Raw genomic sequence first — 26,273 nt, 5'->3', positions numbered from 1 at the left:
AGACTATTTGCAAAATACTTGGGAACCCCCTCAGGGGAAACTAGTGTGCTAAAGCAAGCAGGGTTCACCTATGAATCTGGGTCAGATTGAAGAGGAAAAGCACTGAGACATTTAAGATGCTTCATTTCTCTTTAGTGTTAGTAATTAGTTCATCTTACCTCACTCTTTTTGGGCCTATAAATCTTTCTTACCTCTCTTCATTGACTTCTGATCTTCCTAAAATTGGTCTGGTTGACTCTGCTTTCCTTTGTGTTTCTAGACTTAATTTTTTATTCGATAATTTATTTGACTTCATACCCTGGTATCTATTTCTCATCTAACATGATGTTTCCAATATAACCTAAATCTGAAGTAGGTTCATGATTACTTCCCTCCTTTTGGTAGTTCTCAATGCTGGGGTGGTTGTACCCCCACAGAAGGTATCTGGAAATGGAAATGAGTAGTGGTTTGTATTGTCACAGGATTGCAGGGTGCCACCAGCATTTGAGGGGCAGGGGCAGGAATGCTAAAAGTTCTACAATTTGGGGGATATTCTGACAGAGTCGTTTTCTCATATAAAATGCTAATAGTCCACTTCATGGAGAAATATTGCTTCTCTTGATGTTTTTATTTGTAAGCGTATTAAACAGGCCCAAGCACTTCAGCAGAGTGGACCAAAGTGATTCCCCTTAGCAGTCTAGCATCACGCCTTGTGTATTTTTTTTTTAATGAGGAATTGAGAGGAGCTTGTTGCTATAATAATAGATTTATTGCTTGGTCCAGGAAGGCAGAAATTCAGACTTAGATCCCCAATTAATCACTCCCTGTCCGGCAATAATGCTGTTTTCCACCACAAGGGCTTCACAGGCATTTTGCAAATTGTCTTTATCCATCGTCAACCGGTTCCCTCCCTGCTCCCCCCCACCCAATAAAGTCACAGGAATTGTGCTACACAGAAAGAACCATAGCAAAATGGGGACCAAAATATCACATCATAAATGGCTGAACAAATAAATGCCTAATATATCAACGAGAGTTTTTATTACAAGCTCAGATGAAAGACTAAGGTATATATGAGCTGGACTGTGCTGAGACTTCTACTCCTATTCTGCTCCCATACAGAGATGTAACTTTCCTAGTGGCTGAATAGAGGAAGAAAATGAAAGAAGAAAGGATATTGGCTCTGTAGCTAGGATAAGTTTTAGTTTAATTTATTACCTTGGTCTCATTCGTCAGCCAGAGATAAATGTAGAAAGAATCAGAAATGACAAAAGAAAGAAATCTGAGTCTTTTAGTGCCTAGACACAGGTCCCATCCAGTCTATGTCCTAGAGAGAGATGCAAGAAACAGAATGTACAAGACGGTGAACAAGGCTGAAATTCCTAATTCTGAGTGTAAAGCTTCTGCAATTCTGCTCAGTAGAAATCTATGATCTAAAGAATGACTTTTGTCTCTTGAGACTTCATTTTCTTTCTTCCTTCCCAGAGATAGAGAACCAAAAAGAGGGTTGGTAGAAACAGGCCTTGAAAGGTGGATGGAAGAACGTTCACACTCTATACCTTAAGCCTTCATGTGCTTTTTTGGCAAAAGGTGGTCATAAATAGTGTTATAGGGTACCTATATCAACAAATTTATCAACAATTATATCAACAAATTTGGCTTGGAGGTGTGAGATGCATTCTGGAAAAAAGAAGAATCCGTATGAAAAACTATGAGGTATAGGTATAGTGAAGAAGAGAAAGTTTGATCATCTAGGGGTCGAATTGGCAATATTGGTTACAAAGCAGATATGGAAACTGGGAAGAGAAGGTAGTCAAGCTGATTACCAGATATGAGGAGGGAACTCTGCACTAAAATGCAACAGATAGGATGTGGAGCATGTTTGGGGTAAGAAAAATTGTTTCTGGTAGCATGTTAAATCTGGGTGAGGTGGTATATCCAGATGAAGATGTCCAGGAGGCCATTGGTATATGGGTCAGGTACTCAGTAAAGAAGTCTACACCATGTATTTCCTTGTCTAACAGGAACCTATTTATTCTTCAAGGCCCAACTCAAAGGTTTGCCTTTACTCACTCATATAAGCAGGATTCCATGTAATTGTTCCCAACACGCTTTATACCATTTCTGACAAAGCATTTATCAGATTTTTTGTTCCTAATTTTTTTCATGTTGCATAAAGTCCTGGGTCATGATGTATGCATCTTTATATCCACAATACTTTGCACAATCTAAATAATACTTACTGAAATAAAATTAATAAATATTTTGTTACATGGTTGAGATGGTTCTGGGAAATTTGGTAATATATGTGAGACCTCAGGCAACAGGTATGCTGGTAACTAGTCAGTCCTCTCTAGTCACTGGTCTTTTTTTAGTTTCTTGAACAAGAAAAACTGACTCCCGTTTTAGATCATGGCACTAACCGTTCCCTCTGCCTCGTGTGTTGTTGCGACAGTTCTTCCCATTGGTATTCTTGATTTTCACGTGATCTCCTTAGAGAGACACTCCAACACAGGAATGTCAACTCAGCCAGAAACCCCCCTAGCTTGTCATCGTGCTTCACTTTCTTCACCGTGCATATCACTGTCTGATATATTTATTTGCTAATTCTCTGCTCCCATAGACTGTTAGGTCCATGAGAGTGGAGAACTCTGTCTTAGGCACCACTAGACTCTTGTTCAGTGCCTAGAACAAGTAGGCCCCCAATACATATTTGTTGACTGAACTCATGGAACAGGTCACTGCCAAGGGACAGAGAAGAGGTTGCAATAAGCGTTTGCAAAAACACTGGATTTACTCTAATTTGGATTTGCACATTCAGAAATACATACTAATGTGGTAAGTTACTGTGTCTTGGTGGTTTCATTTTTTCTTCTACCTGCGGTTTTCTCACTTTAGCAAATCCCAAGGCAAAAACTCAAAAATCCCACTGTCCTTAATTTTCACAGCTGAGTTGCTTTGATTACAACTTCAGTGACGGTAGGCTGGATTCTTTCTAGGATCTCTTTGTTAAAGATTTTATCTTATTTAGTGCCGCCCATGAATCTGAACAAAAAACCAGGTATGCCGTTCGTGCAGTTCACATATCACCTCTACAATAACAGGAAAAGACACAGAACATCTGAAAGAACCATATGCAGTACCATGCTGCTGCCTGCAGAAAGATGTGACCAAGACTCTGTAACACCCTGACTGCAGTTTGTAAATTGCCTAGTTAAGTCTGGACTCAAACTGTGTTACCCACTTTTAAACTGTGTTAAATTTCTTAATACTTTAGAGTTGCTAGGGTGAGCCCATTTACTGTGACAAAAGGATTACCTTTAAGTTGGTCTTTTACTTTAAGTAAGTAATATTTCTTCTTTAATGATTCTAACAAAAGAGGGCTATAGTTTATTACCTGTGAATGAGAAAAAGAGGACTCCAAGGAGTCCTGGATTCTAAGAGGAGACACTATGAGTACATGTGCATTGTGGCCACAGCAGGTTGGGAGGCTGAGATCATTAGGATGACGGGGGGCCTAAAACACAGCATCTCAGATCACGAATACATATTCATAAGTAGATCCAAATATTTAATAGGAGACTTAAAAATGATAAATATTTCTCCTAATTTGCATTATTAAAGAAAGATTTACCTTTTTAAATAATAATTTTGAAATTAGTCCTCATCAAAGGGTTTCCCAATCATGGCATCAGCTGTTAGAGATTGATTTTTAAAAGACCTGAAAGGATATCTCTTTTCACATGGCATTCATTCATTTTATTCATTTGCACATGTTTAAAGGTCCTTTCTTCAACATCTTTCCATGTTCTTTTTTTTAAGTTAATTTATTCATCTCGAGAGAGACAGAGCACGTAAGTGGGGGAGAGACAGAGAGAAAGGGGGAGAGAGAGAATCCCAAGCAGTCTCCACACTGTCAGCACAAAGCCTGACATGGGGCTCTGTCTCATGAATTGTGAGATCATGACCTGAGACAAAACCAAGAGACAGATGCTCAGCTGAGACACCCAGGTGCCCCTCATATTCTTTTGGCCAGTAGGGACTAATATTATTTTCTGTCGTGTGTGTGTGTGTGTGTGTGTGTGTGTGTGTGTGTGTGTGTGTGAATGCTATTCCATTGCCATCTTCTTCTGGAGGGTCAGGTCTACACCAGTAGCAGTTCTCAAAATTGGTTTCCATCTTCCACATTTCATCCCTCAAGGATCTCTTGAGATTTTTGGCATCTAAGCTCCACTTAATTTTGCTTTAGAATCTTTGACTAGTGGTGTAGTCCCAAAAGACCCATCAAACTTCACGTCTTTACTAACAAATAGACATAGGATTTCTCATTGATTTTCGTGATCTCTTGGGAGGTGTGCTCCCTGAAGGCAGCACTATATTTTCACTGAAAGAGGCACAATTAAGTGATATGGAAAGTTGTATCTGAATTTTAAAACTAGCCATAAAATTGACATTGGGTCAGTATTCTCTGTTGGAAAGATGCTACTTTAATTACAAAGTGACACGATTTTAGTTTTTACAATAACATCAGAGACAATTTTGCTGTTATTTACATTCAGTCTTCTATCTTTAAGTCAAATAATTAATTCTTGCAGGAGGGGGTCTTAGAAAAGAACTTACTCTGTACCCTACAGATAGAGACCAGTGTTACTTTGGAGGTTCGATAATTATTTCTTTGGAGGTTCTTTAGTTACATCTCCCTCAGAAGCATCAGGGAAGACAATAGGCAAGTACAAAATCATTTTGTTCAGTTTTTTTGGAAACCGCTAGCTACTAATCCTCTACATTTTCTCATCTGCACACCTCTCTGTGCCTCACTACTGAATCAAGCTTCCTTCCTTCCAAAACCTTTCCACTGTGGCTTCTGAAAACCTCTTTACAGGACATTCATTCCATTTCTTTGTTTTAATTAAAATTCAATTTCCTCTATGGACACATTGCTTCCCTTGAAATGGCCCCAAGTGAAGGCTGGTCATTTCTCCAAAAGCTAGGTTATCACAGAATTTAAAAATGGGCTTGTATGCTTTAGTTCAACATTGCCTCTTCCAGATCATTTCAAATCATTGCTCCTCACCCTTGTACAAAAACTTCTGCTTTGGGGATCTTTCCATCTAGCTATGTCATCTTCTAACAACCACCACCACACTAATTTCCAGAACGTCCTCTCTTCCTAAGTCCCATCATCGTCTTACTTGCCTTCCCTTCTTTGCTCATGTGGTTAACTCATTTAACATCTAACCTTATATGTCCTTGATTCCCTAAGCTTTGACAATCTGTACTTTTTGAATTCTGCCTCCAACCTCCTGTGTCCTAGACATTTTTATCACCCCAACTGCTGCATATCAAAATTCATAAGCTTTAATATCCTTATTCTGATTCTTATTTTGATTCCTCAAAATATCTTATTCCTTACTTCTATTTAACTGGCTCTCTGAGCTGAGAGTGATCTAGACCTTTTTCCTATTTTCCAAATTTATCAACTGTTCCTGTCTTAACTTTATTATTTGACTAAATCATATGATATTATGACACAACACCTGATACAACCACGCTGAAGCTAATATCTTTAACTTTGTCTTCTGACGTGAATGCCTGGAAGCATCCTCATCTTGCATCAGTACTATTGTCAATGTTTCTCTTCCTATACCCATGCTGCTGAATACTGCTGGAGAACATCCAGCAGCCATGAAACTGATGCTACTACAAATATACAATCTCTAATATCAGCGGTATTCTCAGGAATAGTCTTTTCATGTGACACTACTCTGCTTCTTCTCTCCTGCCCTATTCTCATTTTTAACACCGCTTAGGGTGGATATCCAAGAATAGATATTCCTTTGAAAAAAAAAGTCATTTTTTGCCAGATGAACTTGTAAGCTGGAAGTAAATGATTATATGTTCTCAATTTCTTAGTTTTACCCTTAGTCCAGAATAGTACTTCCTCCAGAAAAGTAATGGGAAGCTTGGTATGAGAGATCTCTACTTTGTGAGAGATTCTTCCCGGTGACTTTTTTTCACTTTTAATAGGATGCCTAATTAAGCCAGTCATATTAACTAAGATTAGCTTTGGCTAATATGTTAAATGTTTAAATTAACAGTAAGTTCTCAAAATGGAAGGTTTTTTTTTTTTCATTTAAGAATTCAAGCTGGTTCTGTGGTTTTGTTCCATAACAAAACCATTGGAGAACCAAGTGTCTTATTGTTTCTCTGTGAGTAGGGTGTTAACCCTCATTGCATGGCTTATGATGGGTCACTGGTATACCCATTAACCAGTGGGAGGGGCATGCATGCTTTTATGTCAAATCTTAGAAGTGGAATGCTTCACTTCTGCTCGCATTTAATTGGCTAGTAGGTTCTTGGCATAGTGATTGAGAAGAGTCTAAGAAGTATAATTGCTTTGTATGTCCAGGAACCCACCTAAAAACCAGGGTTCCATTACTCTAAAAAAGGGGGAAAACAGATACTGACACTTAACTGTCACAACACCTCTTTCGCCACTCAAAAATCCAAACCCACCCTTCTACCTAAACATAAGATACATATATACTTTCCACAGTGATATGCAGTCTCTTTATAAAGTCCAGAGGTGGCTCTTCATGAACAACAAATGATCAGCTTTCCACCATATTCAACCATATAAAATAATCACATAGTATGAATAGGGTATTTGTAATAACTCCCTTTCAGAAAGGAAAGACCTGGAGATGTACAAACACCTCTGGTTTTTATTAATTATAAAATTCTTGAAATTATCAACTCCTTTAACTTCTTGCTCTGGAAATGTAGTCGAGTTCCTTGTTCCATCTCGGGTTCTGTTCTCTGGAGGAGCCTGCTCATCTTCTACCCTCTGTGGTTCCTGGTTTTACTTTCAGAGTAAAACCATTGTAATGGACTTTCAGAGTTCACTATCCATCATGGCTACAGCCGAATAGGCACAGGGAGTAGATGGGAAAGGGGGGTGGGAGTGCAAAGCTTTTGTAGCTGCTTCCTGAGAGTGCAGGTTGAGTCCAGGGTTTCCTTTAGGGATCTAACTATCAGTACAGGTTTTAAAGGCATTTCTTGGGCAATATAATTCTCTCAAAACTATATCAGACTCCCAATATATTTGCTTTTTTTCAGTTTTGTAAGCAAGTTGACCAAACCAAAGATCTTAGGTAAGATTTTTAAGCCTGAGAACTCCCTGACTCTCATTTACTGGGCTTTGGTTTCTGCCCCCCTCTTGCTTTACCTCCCGATTTAAAAGCAGCAGCTTGAGGCCAGATGAAAAAATTGTCTTGGGTATGAAGACCAAACGCTTAATCTAATTTTTAAGTCCTGAGTTGGGTCTCACTGTTGGGCCACCATGGCTTGGGGCCACAATTTTATCTTCTGCTAAGTTTGAGCCACCTTTAATAGCTACTTCAGTGTACAGAAGTGTTGACAGGGTGCTAGGCTCCTTCCAGACTTTCCAGTCAACTTGGATGGCAAACCATGGGCAGAGAGTCTTCTTGGCACTTGTTATCCTTTCCTGCTCTGCTTCAGGTTGACCAGCTGTTGCCAGAGTTCATCTCTCTTTTAAAGGTTTTGCTGAAAGCAGCAAGAAGCAGCCAACTTACATCAAAGATCTGGAATGGCTTTATCCACTTTCTTTTAAAAAAAATTAGAAGCCTATTTATTTATTTTGAGGGAGACAGAGACAGCACACAAGCAGGGAGAGGCAGAGAGAGAGGGGAAGAGACAGAATCCCAAGCATGCTCCACGCTGCCAGTGCAGACCCTGATGTGCGGCTCGAACCCACAAGACCTGAGATCATGACCTGAGCTGAGACCAAGAGTCAGACGCTTAACCTGGTGAGCCACCCAGGCACTGTGTACCCACTTTCTTTGGAGTTATAGGCTCAGGTGGCATGTGGTCTGTCTTCTATGATGTCACAGGCAATAGTTTTAGCAACTATTTTCCCATGACTTAGCTAGACTCACCAGTTGTGTCACTGTTGCCTGCTGGGGCACTCTAAGCTAATGCCATGCATTTCAGATTCTGTTCTGTTCATTCCCTCTTCCAAGTACCTAGTTCTGTATTAGTTATGATGCAGGTCTGGCAGCTAAGAAAGAGGTTCAAAAGAAGTTATTTAAATAAGAAAAAGAGACTATTTCCTTGTTATATAATAAAACAAGCTGGTAAGGCAGTGCAGCTTCACATGGTTGTCAATACTCAGACTCCTTTTGTTCTGTTTTTCCCATTAGTGTGACGCCAGTGATATGAAAGAGCTCACCACCATGTCTATGTGCTAACCAGAGGAAAGAGGGAAAGGACCCACTTCACTGACACATACCAGTCATCAACCTTGGTCACATGGCTATTAAGAAGCTTCAAGGAGGCTGGGTAGCCAGAATTTAGGGAGGAGGATGAGGTGGGGAGAGTAACTACTAGTTAATCACACTCAGCTACTCGGATATTGAAAATTACATTTAATTTTCATTTAAACTTACAATAATGTGAGTTGGAACATTAAAGAAAAAAACACTAGAGAACAAACAAACAAAACTAGAGAATGTTTTCCATTCCATTCATGTGTCCCTGATCTTTGATCAGCAGGATAGGAAGATCTGGATTTGACTTGATTTTCAAAATGCTTTCCTAATAACTGAATAGAAAAAGTGCACCATCCTTAAATGTTATTTAGTTCTTCCCTCTGTCTCTAAGCAGATGTGCATTTAAGATATGGATAACTTTCATTTAAACATCTTTAAGAAAAGCTATGTCACAAATTCCTTCTATTGAATTTAGTGTCTCTCAGTTATCTAGCCAAAATGAACCCCTCACGCTGTACATATCCCTTACACAAGGTTCAGCCCTCATGATAAACAAATTATATATGGGGCTGACCTAATATAACAAATTCCTTGAGAACTGAGGTTGCGCATTTCTGTGTTAGTAGATACTGTGCAATTCTAATGCTAACTTAATGATATTTTACATACTTAAAGAGTTACTCGGGTACATACTATCTCATCTTCTATTTTTTGCCATTGCGTGTAACTGAGGAAGGACAATGGGATTTACCAGCAGAAGGGAGCTTAGGTTCAATGCCTCACAGCCTGTTTTGGCCCTGCACCCAAATGGTATAGACATAAAAGTGGGATTTTCTGACTATTTTTAACCTCCCCACCCTGGAGAACAGGGACTGCAGGAAAACTAAAAAGAAGAGGCCTTTATTTTTTTTTAATTTAGTACAAGCTTTATAATGAGAATGTAATGGATCGTTTCAGAAAACAGAATAGAAGAATCTTATTGAATAAACCACGAGCAGAAGCTTCATAAGAATTTTGCTCCTTGAACCCATGCTCTTAGTAAGTACTTATATATTGGGTTATTCAGAGGACCTGCTATTCATTTTCCAAATCATTCACATTTAAATGTATTTACATAGGTAATTTACATGAAATTATTTCTAGAAATCATGATCATTTAAAACCTGTCGCATGATAATGATCTCTAATTTTGTGGACCTCTAACTTGTTCACACGTTTAGACTGACCTTCCATGTTTTTTCAACTGTGGCATCTTCTAATATTAGATGCTTTGGTTTCGAGAGCCCACAACTGCATAGAGCTTGAAATGCGTAATAAACAATTCTATAAAAGGGAGGGTGGAAGTTGACCCAAGAAGTAGTAACACACAGCATTCTCAAACACTCCACCTCGGTTGCCTTCTTTTACTTCTACTTTCGAATCTCATGATTCAAAATTCTGGGGAGTCGTCCCTGGAATGTTGTTTCTCCTGATCATAAATACCCACATCCAATATATCAGACAGTACCAGATATTTTAAAAAATGAAACAATGAATAGCCCCAGAAAAGCAGAAGCTTCTACTTATTTGAAGATATGTATATATATACACATATATATGCACAATATATATCTACGTATTGATAAATACATTCTCTTCACCCCAAGACTATGAGATTATGAACTGATTTTTTTTAGTCACCTAGTATTTTAATGTTACATTTGTCTGTCATCACTTGTTTTATTTACATAAAATCTGAGTCACATTCAAAGAGATCATTTGGTTATAATTTGTTTTCATTAGGAGCCAAAGGTTTTAGATACTGTGTGAAGAAAGCAAAAGGTATATAGCTGGAGTTTTTTTTCTTTGCCAGTTGTTGCTATTTTACTAATTTGCAGGCCACAAAATACAAATCATGCCATTAGGTATCAAACATTCAGTTGCTCATTCATTCATATCACACTTTTCACAAGTGCCTACAGGGCACTGTAGAGCCACAAATGAAGAAGTGGTTTTCAGGCAAGTAAGGAGATGAACAATTTCCATCCACGTTCAAGGGTTGTAGTGGAAGGAGCGAGGTGAGAAACCTAATGAATGTTTGTTATGTCCTAGGTATTGTGGTTGATGTGATTCATTAAATTAACTCATTGAATCCTTTAGCTCCCTGAAACAAGTATTACTAATTCCAAAAGAAACTAAAATTCAGAGCGATGATGTGACACTCTCAAAGGCCCAAAGCCAATATGCACCAGAGCCATAAATCCAAATCAGGCTTGTCTCACATCACAGGTGCATTCTATCCACTGCATCCAGTGACCTCCTCGAGCTCTGAAGGTGCCACAGGTGCCAAGGCTTTAACTCTGCTGAAGGAGACAGAGAAACTTCTATGGAAATGGGACAGCTGGAATCAAGTCTTGTGGGATAATCATGAGCCCTACGGGTAGACACAGTTGTGAAAGGCTTTCCAGATAATGGGAGGAGCATGTGATAGATATAGAGGCCTATGATAAATATCAGGTTTAGGAAACTGCAAGTACTTTAGTATAGAAAAGTCACTGTACATTCTAGAGGCAGGCTGTATAGAATCAAATCTCAGCTGCTACACTACTTAGGTGTATAACTTGGGCAAGTTTCTAACTTCTCTTTTCTTACCTATAAAATATGGATAATGATAGGACCTTCCGACTAAAGTTGAGGATTAAATGACAAAATATATATAAAGTACTTCACACAGTGGCTGAGCCCTAGGGAGAGCTCCATGAATATTACATATTCTGAAGTAGCTGGAATATAATGTGCAAGGGAAATAGTGACAGGAGACAAGTTTGAGTTGAAAGGTCAAGACCAGATCATGAAGTGCCTCCTATTATATATAATTGGGATCATCATTCAGGATTTAAAGCATGTGTTTGTGTATGTATTTGTCTTATACAAAACTGGCTCTAGTTTATTTAAAAATATATTTTGTGATGTCAGTGTGGAAAACAGATCAGAAGAAATGAGACATGAGTCAAGGAGGCTGACTCTCTAATTAATGCAATAATCCAGGGTAGATACTATAAGGATCTGAACTTGAACTTAGTGGTGATGCAGAGGAAGGACAGGCCTAAAAAATACTTAGGAAGTAGTCTCTGTAGGACCTGATTAACAGAGAATAGAAGCAGTCTAGAGGGTTGGTGGTGCCAATCACAGAGACAGGGAATACAGGAGAAGGAACTTTAAAGAAAGGTGCTTATACACCATATGTTAGCCAACTTGACAATAAGTTACATTTTTTAAAAAAGGTGCTTATATAGCAAAGCACCTCATGTCTTAAAACATTTAAAGAAATCAATCTACTCAGTTATAAAATACAGATACTATTCTATTAAAATTTTTTTTAATGTTTTATTTATTTTTGAGACACAGAGAGACAGAGTGTGAGCAGGGGAGGGGCAGAGAAAGCGAGACACAGAATCCAAAGCAGGCTCCAGGCTCTGAGCTGTCAGCACAGAGCCCGACGCGGGGCTCAAACACACAAACTGTGAGATCATGACCTGAGCCAAAGTCGGATGCTTAACCGACTAAGCCACCTAGGAGCCCCTTTAAAAACTATTCTATTTTAAAGAGTGACCTAGAAAATTGTGCTTGAGGTTTGAAGTTAAAAAAGAAAATTCCTGTTGTCAAGTAATTTAGTGATAGAAAAACACCTAAATTAACATTTTATCAGATAAAACTAGTAACTGGTTTAATATCATTCATATTCAACTTACATATTACACCTCCCCCTACACACAATACTTCTTAGGTAAGGTACAAATTCACAAAAAGAGAATACACACAGAAATTAGATTACATTTATGATTTTATTAGTCAAGAATGAAAAATTTGGTGTCCAAATTTTAGCTGCTGTACATCCCAGTAAAAGGTCCCTTGGCTCCCAAAGTCCCCATATGGGTGTATAAATACAGATGGAACTGCCTGACCAAGATAGGGTCTCACTAGATCTATAATGTTCTATTCTTGCTGTGTCAATGACTAGTGTTTACTCTGGGTTTACCTATCTGAGGAGGAATTACACTAAAACTTGATATACTTCTATTTATGGAAATATATAAAGGCAAAGCCAACTCCTGACCCCTACTCAGAATCAGCAAAACAATTCTCTCAGAGGAAGCCCATTTCACCACAATTCTATTTATTATAAGCATTGAATAAGTGCTAACTACCTGTAATCAAGTGGGCTATTACAGGGAATTTGATTGCACATATTTATTTTTAAAACAAATCCTTTAATCCTGACACATTAAGTCAAATGCTAGTTAACATGAACAAGGTCAACTTTTTGGTGGGTAGTAATATGTTTTGATATCAGGAACATTTATAGACTTCTCAATGTACTGTGTACTGTTAATTATCTTCTAGGCAAAATTTTCCAATAATAAAGATAGCAAGAATAAGTAGAATATTAAATATTAGTCTCTTAATCATTAATCAAGATGCTAATGTGTGAAATCTAATATTTTGTTAAGGTATTAACATTTATCCCTCATAATTTCAATTAAAAGGTATGACTAGGAGAAACTGTTTCTTTGTTCAACCACAAGGACTACACAGAGCAGTTTCAGCACCAGGGATAGTAATCTTCCTGGATAACAGGGAATGCCATAATACAGATGAGTAAATGCTATGTGTCTAAATTACAATTACTTACAAGGTTTATATGAGTGCGTATGGCATGATAGTTAAAAGCACAGGCACAGGGAAAGATTCAATAAAAATATTTTGTTGTTCTTGTGATTATTTTTATTATTTGTGAAGTTGATGTAACAAAAAGAGTTCTATTTCTTCTTAGTTATAGATATGAATAAAATATGGAAAATTAATGACCTTAATGAAATATTTCTTGTTTTGTACATATTAATTTAAAATATGACACAATGGATCACCATTTCTTGGTATTAGCAAAACATAAGAAAGAAAAGCATAAAAATCATGAGTGAAAATTCTCCAAATGAAAGTTCATTGCAAAAGGAAAAAAAATGAAAACAAAATACAAATTTTAAAGAAATATTATCTTTCCAAACATAGCCATAATATTCCTGTATATTATAAATCTTCACATGAGTTTTTGCTGGTATACTTTCCCTGCATGCTTTGAAGAATAAAGCAATTAGTGAACTGTTGACCAACTGTGATATATTATTTACTGTTATGTGTATTTCTAAATGAGGGTAAAAAAACACCAAAAGCTCTATAAAGTCAAAATATATTAGTAATAACAGAAATTATAAGAAGCATAATGCCAACTCCAAGAATGACTGCAAATTCATGCAATTTTTAAGGTACAATTGTTCTGAAAAAGTTGGCCAATTTGGAAAAAATTCATTAATATATAAATAGATACATTTAGATTAATACCTATTCATCATTAGAAACCAGGTAACCTGGGTTCTGCACAGTTTTGCACATGTCCATTTATTTGCTTATATGCCAACAACCAATGCAAAAAATTTTTGCAGCCACCAATACCCAACCTATTTTTAATGGGTAGATCCACATCTATGTTGACATGTCGTGGTTATTATTTCAGTTTATAGATAACAAGCATCTAAATGATACTGCACCTGGGAAACTAGTACTCAAAACCCCAATTACCAGGAACACGTGATGGAATGGCCAGAATTCAGTAAACATACAGGTATATTAAATCAATAGTCAATTAACCCAACAGCCTATAAAATCTCCCATGAACTGAGAGGCACAAAGTTTTTGGGAAAGCAGGTACACAACACTTACAGAAAACAACTTGATGCGAAGGGCTGATGCACCTAAGAAATTATTTGGAAAAGTTAACCCCATGAAGTCCTACTGTTTCTTTTTAAAAATAAAAGGAAAAACTTTCCTTGTCTTGGCAGGAATTTAAAGTACTAAACTTTATTTACAAAAAAAAAAAAAAAAAGCAATTACGCAAAAATTTGATAAAAATGAAAGGCAGAGAAAGTCGGATCTTGAAACAACAGAAAAGTCTGGTTTAAAACCTCAGGTACATTTTGGTAGGCTGTTTACTTCTGTGGGTTAATAAATTATAAAAGATTATTTTGTAATTATTATTTGCTTATTCTTTTGGCTTTTTTTATTTTTAGAAAGCCTCAGAAAAAAATTCCTATTTCATAATATGTCTTCTCTTGTTATGACTAGTGAAAAACAAAGAAAATGTATATAGCTAATTTGGTTTTATGTACTTAACAGAGGTAAGAGACTTAAGTTTGAGATAGAAAAGTAAATAGTTAAGGGCCTTAAAAACATAGTATATATACTATATATAGTTATTTATATTAAAAAAATGAAAGAAGAGGGGCGCCTGGGTGGCGCAGTCGGTTAAGCGTCCGACTTCAGCCAGGTCACGATCTCGCGGTCCGTGAGTTCGAGCCCCGCGTCAGGCTCTGGGCTGATGGCTCAGAGCCTGGAGCCTGTTTCCGATTCTGTGTCTCCCTCTCTCTCTGCCCCTCCCCCGTTCATGCTCTGTCTCTCTCTATCCCCAAAATAAATAAACGTTGAAAAAAAAAATTAAAAAAAAAAAAATGAAAGAAGAAAATACCCTCCTATTTGCTCTTTTAAGAAAGGAAAGTCAGGTCAATGAATAAAGAGATACAAGTGGCTATTAGTGTACTTAATTATATAACTTGAAAACTCACAAAATTCTACTAAGTCTTTTTGTGTTAACATATAAGCATAACTTCTATTATCAATTGAGTACTTATTGCAGACGTGGTTTAAGTGCTTTATATGATTCATCTCTTTAAATCTTCCAAGCAATACATTTGGGACAGTTAGATTTTACAGGCGCAGAAACAGGTTCAAAGGCAATTTGTCTGGATTTGAACCCAATCTGTCTGATTTCAAAACCATTCCTTTAAGCCATTATACCATACTTCAAGGGATTACTTGGGATTAGAATGGGAACAGTAAAACAATAAACAGTGTTTGGGAGAAATGCCATATTTTATAAGGTAACCATGTGAGCTCGGTTGTGTTTATGAAAGAAAACACTATGATATGAATTACGAGGGCAAATCATGTGGCCATGATCTTAATGTGCTTACTGAATGTGACTAGCCCTGAAATATCTTCTTGCGATTGCAAAATAAATCAGGTTGAATTTGTTTTAATATAAACAAAGAAACTAGGGATAAAGCTGTGGCCAACGTATGACATTCCATCTACTTCTCAGAAACTTAGATTAGCCAAACAGAAATAAGTTTAATATACACATTCATGGATATTTACTCCACACTCAAATACTAGATGTGATTGAGCATCTTGATCACTTAAGATATCCTTTAACCCTATGATTATGTGATTTAGGAACTGTTTTCACATTAACAACAAAGAGGCTGTATATAACGTATGTCTCAAAATGTTTAAAATTAAACTCTCAGGAAGAAGTGAAAAGAGATAAATAAACCACAGCCCCAGGAAATCAAAGCATAAATCTCAAATTGTCTCCATGTACTACCTCTTAATTGATCAATGAGGTAGTTGTTTCAAGCCATTCTTCCACTGGTTAATCCATAGCTGCTGGCACTAATACAGAAAGCCTCTAATCCAAAGCTTTATGCACCAGTACCAGGCTGAAATTGATTCTATACACCATCTCCTGGTTGGGCTAAAGTTTGCTAAAAATGCTCTCGCTTACTTTGAAGAGATTGTATTAATGAGATTACCATTCCAAAGGGTCCTTGGACATTTCCTCATAGCATTCTTTTCCTGCTTCTACCCAGAGTATATGCTTCTTATTATAATCATATAGACATAGAGTAATACTTTCAATAGGGACTAAGAGATTAATAGACACATAACAAAACCTTCGCCAGAAAAGCATAATAAGGAGTGATATATTTAATTGGACTATGAAATTAAGTTTGGTTAATCTTAATGAATATAATTAAAAACTATTTATTTATCCCAAGTAATTTTTTGTCTAGAATTAAAGTGATTCCCAGGAAACAGAAAGGCTAATGGAGTTTTTTTTAACCTTCATAGGCATTGAGATATAAAAACAGATTGACTCTTTATCTTTTGGTGGATAGCTTTCACCAAAACACGCAAAAACGTGATGATTTTGTTCTTTTAAAATAACCTTCCCCAGTCTCATTATCTTTCATCTGGTAAATTTGGTAGAAATTAACTAATGGCCTCAGTCCAGGTCCTAATGTAGGGCATGTGGGATTGTGAATACACCTGAGGCCTTGGCCAGTATACTTGGGGGATCAAGTCACATTTTATCACTTAAAGTATGATCTTGCACAACTGACAATCTCTCTTCATATTACTTTCCTCATTTGAAAAACGAGAAAAACAATATTTTATTTGAAGGACTATAGTAAGGATTAGAAATAATACATGTTAGGGGAGCCTGGGTGGCTCAGTCAGTTAAGACTGACTTCAGCTCAGGTCATGATCTCATGGTTCATTGGTTCAAGGCCCCCATTGGGCTCTGTGCTGATAGCCTGGAGCCCACTTCAGATTATGTGTTTCCCTCTCTCTCTGACCCTCCCCTGCTTGTGCTCTGTCTCTCTCTCTCAAAAATGAATAAGCATGAAAAAAATTAAAAAAAATGGACATAATACATGTAAAAGTACATGGCAGATAGGAGATGAATAGTATATAACAACTATAGTGATTAACAATAATCAACCATAAACTCCATTCTTTAACATACTTTCAATGTTAATTAGCATAAAAATAATTGCATATATTCTACCAAAAACTTTTTCAGTGAAGGGAGTTTAGGTGACTATATATATTGTCATGTGAATTGCTTACTTTTGGAAAATGAGAGAAATGGAAACTATTAATTTAAGTGAAAATTTGTCAACCAATGCTACTTGAAAACAACAACAAAAAAGCCAGAATCTTTTATTTTTTAAATGCTGGAAATGGGTACAAATTTCAGATCACTTTCAACTAGGTGGGATTTTGAATGTATTCTTGAAGGTGACATTTAAGCCACCTATTGAAATTTCCTATTGAAATTAATAGGAGGGGTGAGGAGGACAGTGCTATAGACAGAAGGAAGAACACTCGTAAGGCACCAAAATAGGAAAGCACAATATATTAACTGGGAACAGAGTATTTCAGTTTGGCTGAAGCATTGTCTCCCAGCCAAGGGACCTCAGACTTATTGAAAGCGATCAATACCTACTTATATACACGTCAGATATTGTTTATGGACAGAACAAATACCAGACACATGTACGTTGCATGCATGTATATTAGTTTTCTAGAGTTACTGTAACAAAATGCCATAAACTAGATGGCTTAAAACAATAGAAATTTATTCTTTCATAGTTGTGGAGTCTAGAGGTCCAAAATCAAGGTACCAACAGGGCCATGCTTTTTCTGAAGGTTCTAGAAAAGAATTTTTCCTTTCTCTGTCTGACTTACTTCACTTAGCATAATATCATCTAGGTCCATCCAGGTTGTCACAAATGGCAAGATTTCATTTTTTATGGTTGAGTAATATTCCATTAGATAGATAGATAGATACCACATTTTCTTTATCCATTCATCTATTAATGGACACTTGGATTGCTTCCATATCTTGGCTTTGTAAATAATGTTGCAATAAACACAGAGATGCATATATCTTTCTGAATTAGTGTTCATTTTCTTTAGGTAAGTACCCAGTAGTGGAATTACTAGGTCATATGGTATTTCTATTTTCAATTTTTTGAAGAATCTCCATACTGATATCTTCCATAACAGAGAAAGGCAAATATCATTTGATATTACTTATATGTGCAATCTATAAAACAAGACAAAGGAACAAACAAAAGCAACAGACTTAAATTCAGAGAACAAACTGGTGGTTGCCAGAGGGCAGGTAGATGTGGGAATGGGTGAAATAGGTGAAGGGGATTACGAGATTCAAATTTCCAGTTATAACATAAATAAGTCATGGAGATGAAAAGTACAGCATAAGGAATATAGTCAATACTATTGTAATAATGTTGTATGGTGACTACACTTATCATGGTAGCAGAGTAATGTAAAGAATGGTCAAATCACTATGTTGTACACCTGAACAAATATAACATAGTATATCAACTATACGTCAATTTTTAAAAAAGTCTTTTCTTGCCTCTTCCTAGCTTCTGGTGGTTGCTGGGAACCCTTACCTTTCCTAGGCTTAGAGCAGCATAACTTCAGTCTCTGCCTCTGTCTTCACATGGACTTCTTCCCTGTGTCTGTCTTCAAACCATCATCTTTCTGGGTGCCTGTTCAGCTGTGTATCACTTTCCCTTTTCTTTCTTTCTTCTTTTTTCTTTCTTTCTTTCTTTCTTTCTTTCTTTCTTTCTTTCTTTCTTTCTTTCTTTCTTTCTTTCTTTCTTTCCTTCCTTCCTTCCTTCCTTCCTTCCTTCCTTCCTTCCTTCCTTCCTTCCTTCCTTCCTTCCTTTCTTCCTTTATGTTTATTTATTTATTTTGAGAGAGATTGCACGTACAAGCGCCCGGTGTAGGCACAGAAAGAGAGAATCTCAAGGGAGCTCCATGCTCTCAGTGCAGATCTCCATGGGGGGCTTGATCTCATGAATCATGAGATCATGACTTGAGCCGAAATCAAGAGTCAGACGCTTAACCGGCTGAGCCACCCAGGTGCCCGTCTTTCCCTTTTCTTATACCAGTCATATTTGGTTAAGGGCCTATGTAATTCAAGCATAACCTCAACTAAATTTGGGAGTATCTACATAGGTCTTACTTCCAAACAAGGTCACATTCCCAGGTACCAGAGACAGCACTTGAACATATTTATGGGGGAACACAAATCAACCCACAACACAGTGTGTGTGTGTGTGTTTGCCTTCATATATATATATACATGTTGTGGCTTTTAAAAAGTTAAAATTATGTAAGTAGCATTACTCAACTGAACGGCTTTCCATTACTGTATTTTTCGCAATGGATATTAAAATAACAAATTTCTTGGGTAGGAATCTAGGAGTCTACAATTTTTTTTCATGATGAAAAGAGTCATAGTACTTACAAATGTTGAGAGCTGGGGTGGCTCGGTCGGTTGAGCGCCCGACTTCGGCTCAGGTCATGATCTCACATTCCAGGAGTTCGAGACCCGCGTCGGGCTCTGTGCTGACAGCTCAGAGCCTGGAGCCTGGTTCGGATTGTGTGTCTCCCTCTCTCTCTGCCCCTCTCCTGCTCATGCTCTGTCTCTCTCTGTCTCAAAAATAAATAAAAACATTAAAAAAATTTTCTAAAAAAGTTGAGAGCCATTGTTGTAGCTTTCCTGCCCAGAACAGAATGAGGTAAACTAGAAAGTAAGCTTAAGCATGGAGGGCCTTTGGGGCTAAGATAAGGACTCTGGGCTTCATTTTTTAGACTTTTTGAACAGAAGACATGGATGCATGTAGATGTTATTATAATTAATACATTAAATAAATTAATAATCAATAAGTTAAAAATTCTGACCACACCAATCCATCCACAAAGTTGGAACTTTAGGACAATTACCACGTACAGGATGGATTGGAGAAGAGTGAATGTGGAGACAAGGAGAGCAGGTATGAAGTGAGTAGGTTCTCACTGAGGATGAAAAGAATGAGATACATGCTGGGTATCTTGCCCAGGAAGAAGGGGCAGAGGTGTGACCAATCTGATGGTGAACATGCATGTGTGTGTGGTGCATTTGTATGTATGTTCAGGGGGATATTTTAGGGTATATATGTGTGCATTATGGTTGCATGATGTCTAGTTCTTTCAAAAATCAAGAGTGCCTATTATTTCTATACCACTTACCTGATACATTTAATGTATTGACATGCTGATTAAATGGAAAATTTGAAATCATTCATTTCTACTAGTCTACTTTCTTACACGCAGTAGGCCCTCAAATATTTGTTGGCTGGTAAGCATCAACATTTTAGCCATTCCAAATCTGTGTCAAATTCGTTAACAAGTATTGAATTTCTATTTTGCATCTGTGTTTTCTGCTCAGGAAAAAAGTTGGGGTGAGAAATGTAGAACTAACTAGTTGGAGGAAAGTGAAATTAAAATTTGGTGAAGAAATTATAAAAAGGCACCTAGCTAGTCTAAATTATTTCAAGTTCCCAAGGCAGGACAAATTATATACATTGATCCTGAAAGAATCTGAAAACTAGATCATGTTTAACAACTCTCAGTGGTCTTTGAGGAGTCATAGAGAAGTGCTGGAGAATTAAAGTGTCAAAGGAGAGAAGGAGGAGATAAATTCTTGAAAAACCATAGCAGGTAGCTTGATATTACCTGCAGGTGAGATTACAGAATGGTTCATTCATTGGAAAAAGAAGCAGTAAGTCTTGTCATCACATTAAACACATCTTCTTGTTTACGTTGTGGTTAGCTTGTTATGTTGGAAACACTGATAATAATTCACACCTCTCTATAGTTTTTATTTTAATTTCACCCAGGCACAGAGACAGTGCCTCCGGACTTCAAATAGCCACTTGTCAAGTTCCCTTATGATATTCTTCTGCACAAGTTAGAGAAATATAGGCTAGTTGTTAGCACAGGATGGTAGCTGTTTAATAGTTGAAGTGCTTATAAACAACTTAAATCAGTGATTTCCAAACGTCTTGGTTATGACTTACAGTAAAAGATATTTTACATGTAAGCATACATATATATACATATGTATAATGTATGTATATATATATATATATATATATAATTAAAATAATAGATGCACTTGATATTTTCCACTCTGTTTTCTATTCTATTTCATTAAACTGCTAGTTGCAACCTACTGAATCTATTTCAAGGCTCACTAATGGGTTGAGGCTTACAGTTTGAAAAATGTGAATTGATTTCAATCAGAATGTTTCTAGTGACGATAGAGCTGTTTTTATCCTGTTTAATCAAATATTTGGATGAAGATATAGAAGTGTTGTGCTCAAGTTTGCAGATAATATAATATGAAGAAGACCATTTTTTGTATGATATAAATAGGATTAAGAAATTCCCAGCAAATTAAATTTAAATGGAAAATTAAATAAAAAATTGAATAAAATAAAAAAGGAATTAAATTAAATTTAAATATATATGTAAAATCCTGTACTCTATATTTCAAAATGGGGGGGGGTTGTGTTACTGCTTAGCAGCAGCATGTCTAGAAACAAAACAAAACAATAACAGCAAAATAAAAAGCCTTGGTGTTCAGTTGATAAGAATTTTAACATGAGAGGGGAATGGAACCAAAATTATTATATGCCAAACATCAATCATTAGTGTCATGTTGCTGTCAAACCCAGAATGAAACCAAACTAAACCGATATGGGGCTACATTAACATGAGTTGTATTTCTAAAGGTTGAGGTTCAGGTGAGAGTTATTCTCTGGGGGCTCTTGGGTGGCTTAGTGGGTTTAGTCTCTGCCTCTTGATTTTGGCTCAGGTCCCGATCTCACAGTGAGATCTAGCCCCTCCTGGGGTTCTACAGTGACAGCACTGAGTCCGCGTGGGATTCCCTCTCTCCCCGTCTCTCCCTTGCTTGTGCACGTGCGCGCACACACACACACACACACACACACACACACACACACACACACTTTCTCTCTCTCTCTCTCTCTCTCCCTGTCTTTCAAAATAAATGAATAAACTTAAAAAAAAAAAAGAGTTATTCCCTGTCTAAACTTGGTCTAAACCTACTGGTCTAAACCTGCCTACCTGAACACCACACTCTTCAGATAAAATTTAGAGGAAAGCTAGAAACCTGTTCTTAATGGGACTATTTAGCCAGGAGAATTGCTGTTTTCACTCATTTATTTTTGAACACTTTTATTAAATGTAAATTACAAGCCAGCCATGTTAGGTGCTGAAAACACAAAAATAACTACAACAATGTTTTTTCCCACAGCCAATGAACGAAAACATTATTTATTGACACTTGCTACTATATTAGTACTTCAAATGTATTAACTTCTTTCATCTTTTAATCCTATGAATCTCTAATTTGGATTTGATAAACTATGGCTTTGAAGAGAAGTCATTTACCAAAGATTATGCAGATAGTGGCTGAGGGAACTGGAATCCAAACCCAGGTTCTATTGCCCCCAGAGCATGTGTTCTCAACCACTATGCAATATCACTTCTTGATATGTCATCTGTAACACTGTATCCCTATATTGTATACCTGAAATTAATCGAACACTGCATGTTAATTATACTGGAATTAAAATTTTTAAAATTCTTTCTTAGAACTCAGATTCATGGGCTTCTTTTCTTTGAAAAATCATCCTTTGGAAGCAGGGGTATGCATCTATTAAAGTAAAAATGTGTACAAAATTAATATTCACCACAAAATATTGTTTAATCTGGGGACTTAAAAAATGAATATTTTAGGTAGCTTCTATGTCAAAATATTGTTAGTTAATGTAAACACTAAGCTATTTGTATATTTGCAGGGACATAGGCTTTGTAGGCTAAAAGGAAACAAACCTGCTTCTTTTCTAAACTTTATGCTTTTGGGGATACTATTGAAAACATATAACTGTGCAATTATAAAGACCTGTATGTGGTTATAATTGGTTTTACATGTGTTTATAGGTCATTCAACACATATTGTGTCTGTATACTAAGGGTACAAGGACATATTTACTATATGCTGGCTGTTGAGTTCAAGTAATTTCATTGAATTCTTACTTCCCTATGGGATAGATATTCTTATCCCTGTTAGTGCATGAGGAGACTTAGCTCAATAAATTGAGTAGGCTGAACAGGTAGCAAGTTGTGAGAAAGCTGCACTTTCCACAGTACCATACTGCCTTCAAGAAGCTGACAGTGTACTGGAGAACATTTTTTTAATAGGTAAGCTTTTTAAAATATTTCTGATATTGGTACGTGTATGACAGTATCAGAGTTTTCCTACTTTGAAAAAGTGACATCCTTTTTACCCACTCCCTATCTCCACTAAAGGAAAATGAACACATACAAATTGAATGAATAAGAAAAACAAAACCAAAGCACACACCCATACTGCTTAAGAAGCAATACAGAGAAAATTAAAGTGAAAATATTAACATGATGTTAAGCTATTCATTTGGAAAGGAAATAGAAAGTTCAGGTTGTCACTGTCTCTCAAAGCACTCATGCAAGAAGTCTAAAAATAGGAAGAGGTAGAACCTGCTGCCATATTTTCACACACGGTGGCGTGAAAAAAAGCCAGTGAGATGATCTTTCAGTCTGGATTTACATATTTAAGATACATCATTTTAGATTTACAAATGAAAATAGCACTTGCAAAAGTAGACAGCACTAAAAATGTTATAGGTGGTTATATATGTCACAGGATTTTTAAATTATAGCATATCTAACTCATACTATTAAAAGTTATCGGTTTTGTAAGTTTTTCATAAAGTTTCAATCATTTTAGCATTTTATAATTCAACTGTCATTTAATATAAGTGGACATACCAATTACCACTTCTTTCAAAAGGGATTTTTTTGCTTGATGATTTAATCAATTCAGTGCAAGTTTAAACAAATTCACACACAACTAAAAACTAATCCTAAGGGCCGGTTTTGAGGAGCTGTGTTATACACAACCTATAGTACTTTAGAATTTTACCATGTTCCAATATCCTGAGAGTTAACTTGACTAGCTGTTCCGATTAAATGTAATAAAAAATCGGATTATGATAGATTTGTATATTGACTTTTCTTATTTGAGATAACAATTGGAATGACTTGAATATACCTCAAGATACCAAATATTTCTGGTGGCTTTATTGAAAAGGGCGTACTTCATGAAATATTAAGGAAAATTACATCCTTCATTTCAAAGAAGAAAACAGCAGTCATGCCTACTTAGTTTTAATTCAATAGTAGCAGCAAGATTACCATATATATTTTAATTTTCTTAAACTGACAGTAATATTTTTGTTTTTATATTTGTGCAGATACAGTAATCTACTTTTTTTCACAGATTAAGGCTGGCCGTGAGGATTCCCTACGTTTTTAGATCATTTCAAAAACCTCTGAACTGTACACGACTAAGAAAAAGGGAAGTATCATTAGCTGGCATCGTACCCGAAGACTGCAAGGGATTTTTAAAATGTGGGGTTTGTAGTTCGCAGCAAACTACCCTTAGTGTCACACAGTGCAGCCTTTTTAGGCTGGTAGGCGAGTTCAAGAGCTGTTTGTTGTTGGGAGCTCCATCCAGAGCGGATCACTGTTTGACAAGTTCTATTTTAAGTCGTTCCTGTGTGTGCAGGTGTCAGCCTCTTTCATGGCTGTAGAGAAAGAACCATTACACTCCATCCGTATCCTTCCCCGACAATGCAAGATCTTTCCCCACCGTGCGTTTGTTTCTGCTTTGCCAGCCACTTTTTATTAAGGAAATTCGGGGGTGGGGGGTGGTGGGGGGAGGCGGGAAATACTGCGAGGAAGGGCGAAGAGGGGCAGAAAGAGGTCGTCTGCCACTCCCCTACCTTACGAGGCACGTGGCACTGGCAGTGACAGCTGCTGGATGCAATGATGAAGGCGAAGATGATGAACCTCCTCTTAGCAAGAGGATACTGAGGGAAGGAGGAGGAGGCAGCGGAGGCAAGACACACACTCCCTGTGTCCTTCCTCAGCCGGAGAATCCACCCTCAAGGGAAAAAGTACGCGGAAGCCACTCTCCGCCCCGCCTCTACCAGCTCGCCCCGGGGTCTGGCAGCGGTCCCCATGCACCTGCTCACCTGCCTATCCGTTCATGGTGGTTGGGGGAGGAACGAGGGGTGGCGGGGTGGGTGGGTGGAAAGAGAAGGAGGGCAGGGCAAAAGAGGGGGTGCTCCGAGGGCTCCGCCCCCCGAGGCTCTGCGCAGGCGCAGTGGCCGCTACCGCAGGCAGGGGGCGGCAACATGGCGGAGTGAGCGGCGGCGTCGGGGCTTCACAACAACAGTGGCGCCCGTAGCGGCGGCAGCGGCAGCGTCAGTAGCGTCGGCCACAGCCTGAGCTTCCGCACCGGCCAGCGTGCTGGCCAGCCGCTCGCGCCCCGGAGCTTCTCGGAGCGGCGGCCGCATCTCCGCGGGGGGCGGGCCGGGCCGGACGGACCGGGAGGGGGAGAGAGAGGAGGCAGCGGCAGCGGCGGCGGCAGCCGCGGTCCAGCTGCTGGGCGGGCACTGCCGCTCGCCGGGCAGCGGTTAGCGGCGCAGCCACCGCCGGGAATAAGCCTGGGAATAACCCGCCGCCTCCGCCGGGGAGGGCGCCGGAGCGGGCCGGGCGGACGCGCAGGCGGGAGCGGGCCCGGCGCCGCGGCGCTGGTGGATGCTGGGGCTCCGAGGCGACGGCCGGGGGGCGGGGGCCGAGGCAGGTATAACGGTACCGGCGGAGGCAGCGCCTCTGCTCTTCCCTTCTCCCCAGGAGGGGGGCAAATGGCGAGCGAGAAGCCGGGCCCGGGCCCGGGGCTCGAGCCTCAGCCCGTGGGGCTCATCGCCGTCGGGGCCGGAGGCGGAGGCGGCGGGGGCGGCGGCGGCGGCGGCGGGGGCAGCGGGATGGGGGAGCTGAGGGGGGCGTCCGGCTCCGGCTCGGTGGTGCTGCCCGCGGGGATGATTAACCCTTCCGTGCCGATCCGCAACATCCGGATGAAATTCGCAGTGTTGATTGGACTCATACAGGTCGGAGAGGTCAGCAACAGGGACATCGTGGAGACGGTGCTCAACCTGGTAAGGGAAAAGGCGTGCTCTCCATCTGCCTCCCAGCCCCCATAGCCTCCCCCCCACCCCCCCCCCCCCCAGCCTCGCGCTCCCACACCTCCACCCATGGGGTCGCACACGCAGCGCATCCCTGGGAGCACCGATCGTCGGGCGGGTATTGCCCAGCGGGTGACCTGCTTGCGCGCAACCTTAGCCACGCCACCTCCCCGCTCTCCTCTGGTCCTCTCCTGCCACCTGAGTGCGGTGCCCAAGTTAACACCGCTTACCATCACTTCTCCTATGAGTAGAAATCATCCCTTGTGCAGGGTTTGGGTCGACTTGAGAGTTTAGTTAGGGGGGAGAGGAGACCTCCCTGTTCTCC

General features: G+C 38.7%; 1 protein-coding gene and 1 long non-coding RNA gene across 17 annotated transcripts in view; one reads left to right on the top strand and one right to left on the bottom strand.

The window, feature by feature from the left end:
• LOC147584824 (uncharacterized) overlaps positions 1-25,726 on the bottom strand; it is a 92,933-nt gene extending 67,207 nt beyond the window's left edge. Inside the window, exons 1-3 of one of the 6 annotated variants that reach the window (XR_015253696.1) lie at positions 24,704-24,945; positions 24,303-24,505; positions 19,276-19,460 (exon numbers count right to left, since the gene is read on the bottom strand). This is a non-coding gene — a long non-coding RNA (uncharacterized LOC147584824). The other 5 variants (XR_015253700.1, XR_015253697.1, XR_015253699.1 and 2 more) reach the window with 5 other exon arrangements.
• The window catches only part of NBEA (neurobeachin), a 697,478-nt gene continuing 696,291 nt past the window's right edge, over positions 25,087-26,273 (top strand). For 9 of the 11 annotated variants that reach the window (XM_086713695.1, XM_086713666.1, XM_086713676.1 and 6 more), the window contains exon 1: positions 25,088-25,921. In XM_086713695.1, the coding sequence (XP_086569821.1) occupies positions 25,631-25,921 (291 nt within the window). In that variant the 5' untranslated portion in view covers positions 25,088-25,630. Of the gene's footprint in view, positions 25,922-26,273 lie in introns of all 11 variants that reach the window. The other 2 variants (XM_086713686.1, XM_086713662.1) reach the window with 1 other exon arrangement.

Source organism: Puma concolor, chromosome A1 (assembly GCF_028749965.1).
Source record: "Puma concolor isolate L17-30 chromosome A1, mPumCon1.1.hap2, whole genome shotgun sequence".
In the NCBI taxonomy this organism is placed as follows: Eukaryota; Metazoa; Chordata; class Mammalia; order Carnivora; family Felidae; genus Puma; species Puma concolor.
This window is presented reverse-complemented; position numbering and strand designations above follow the sequence as displayed.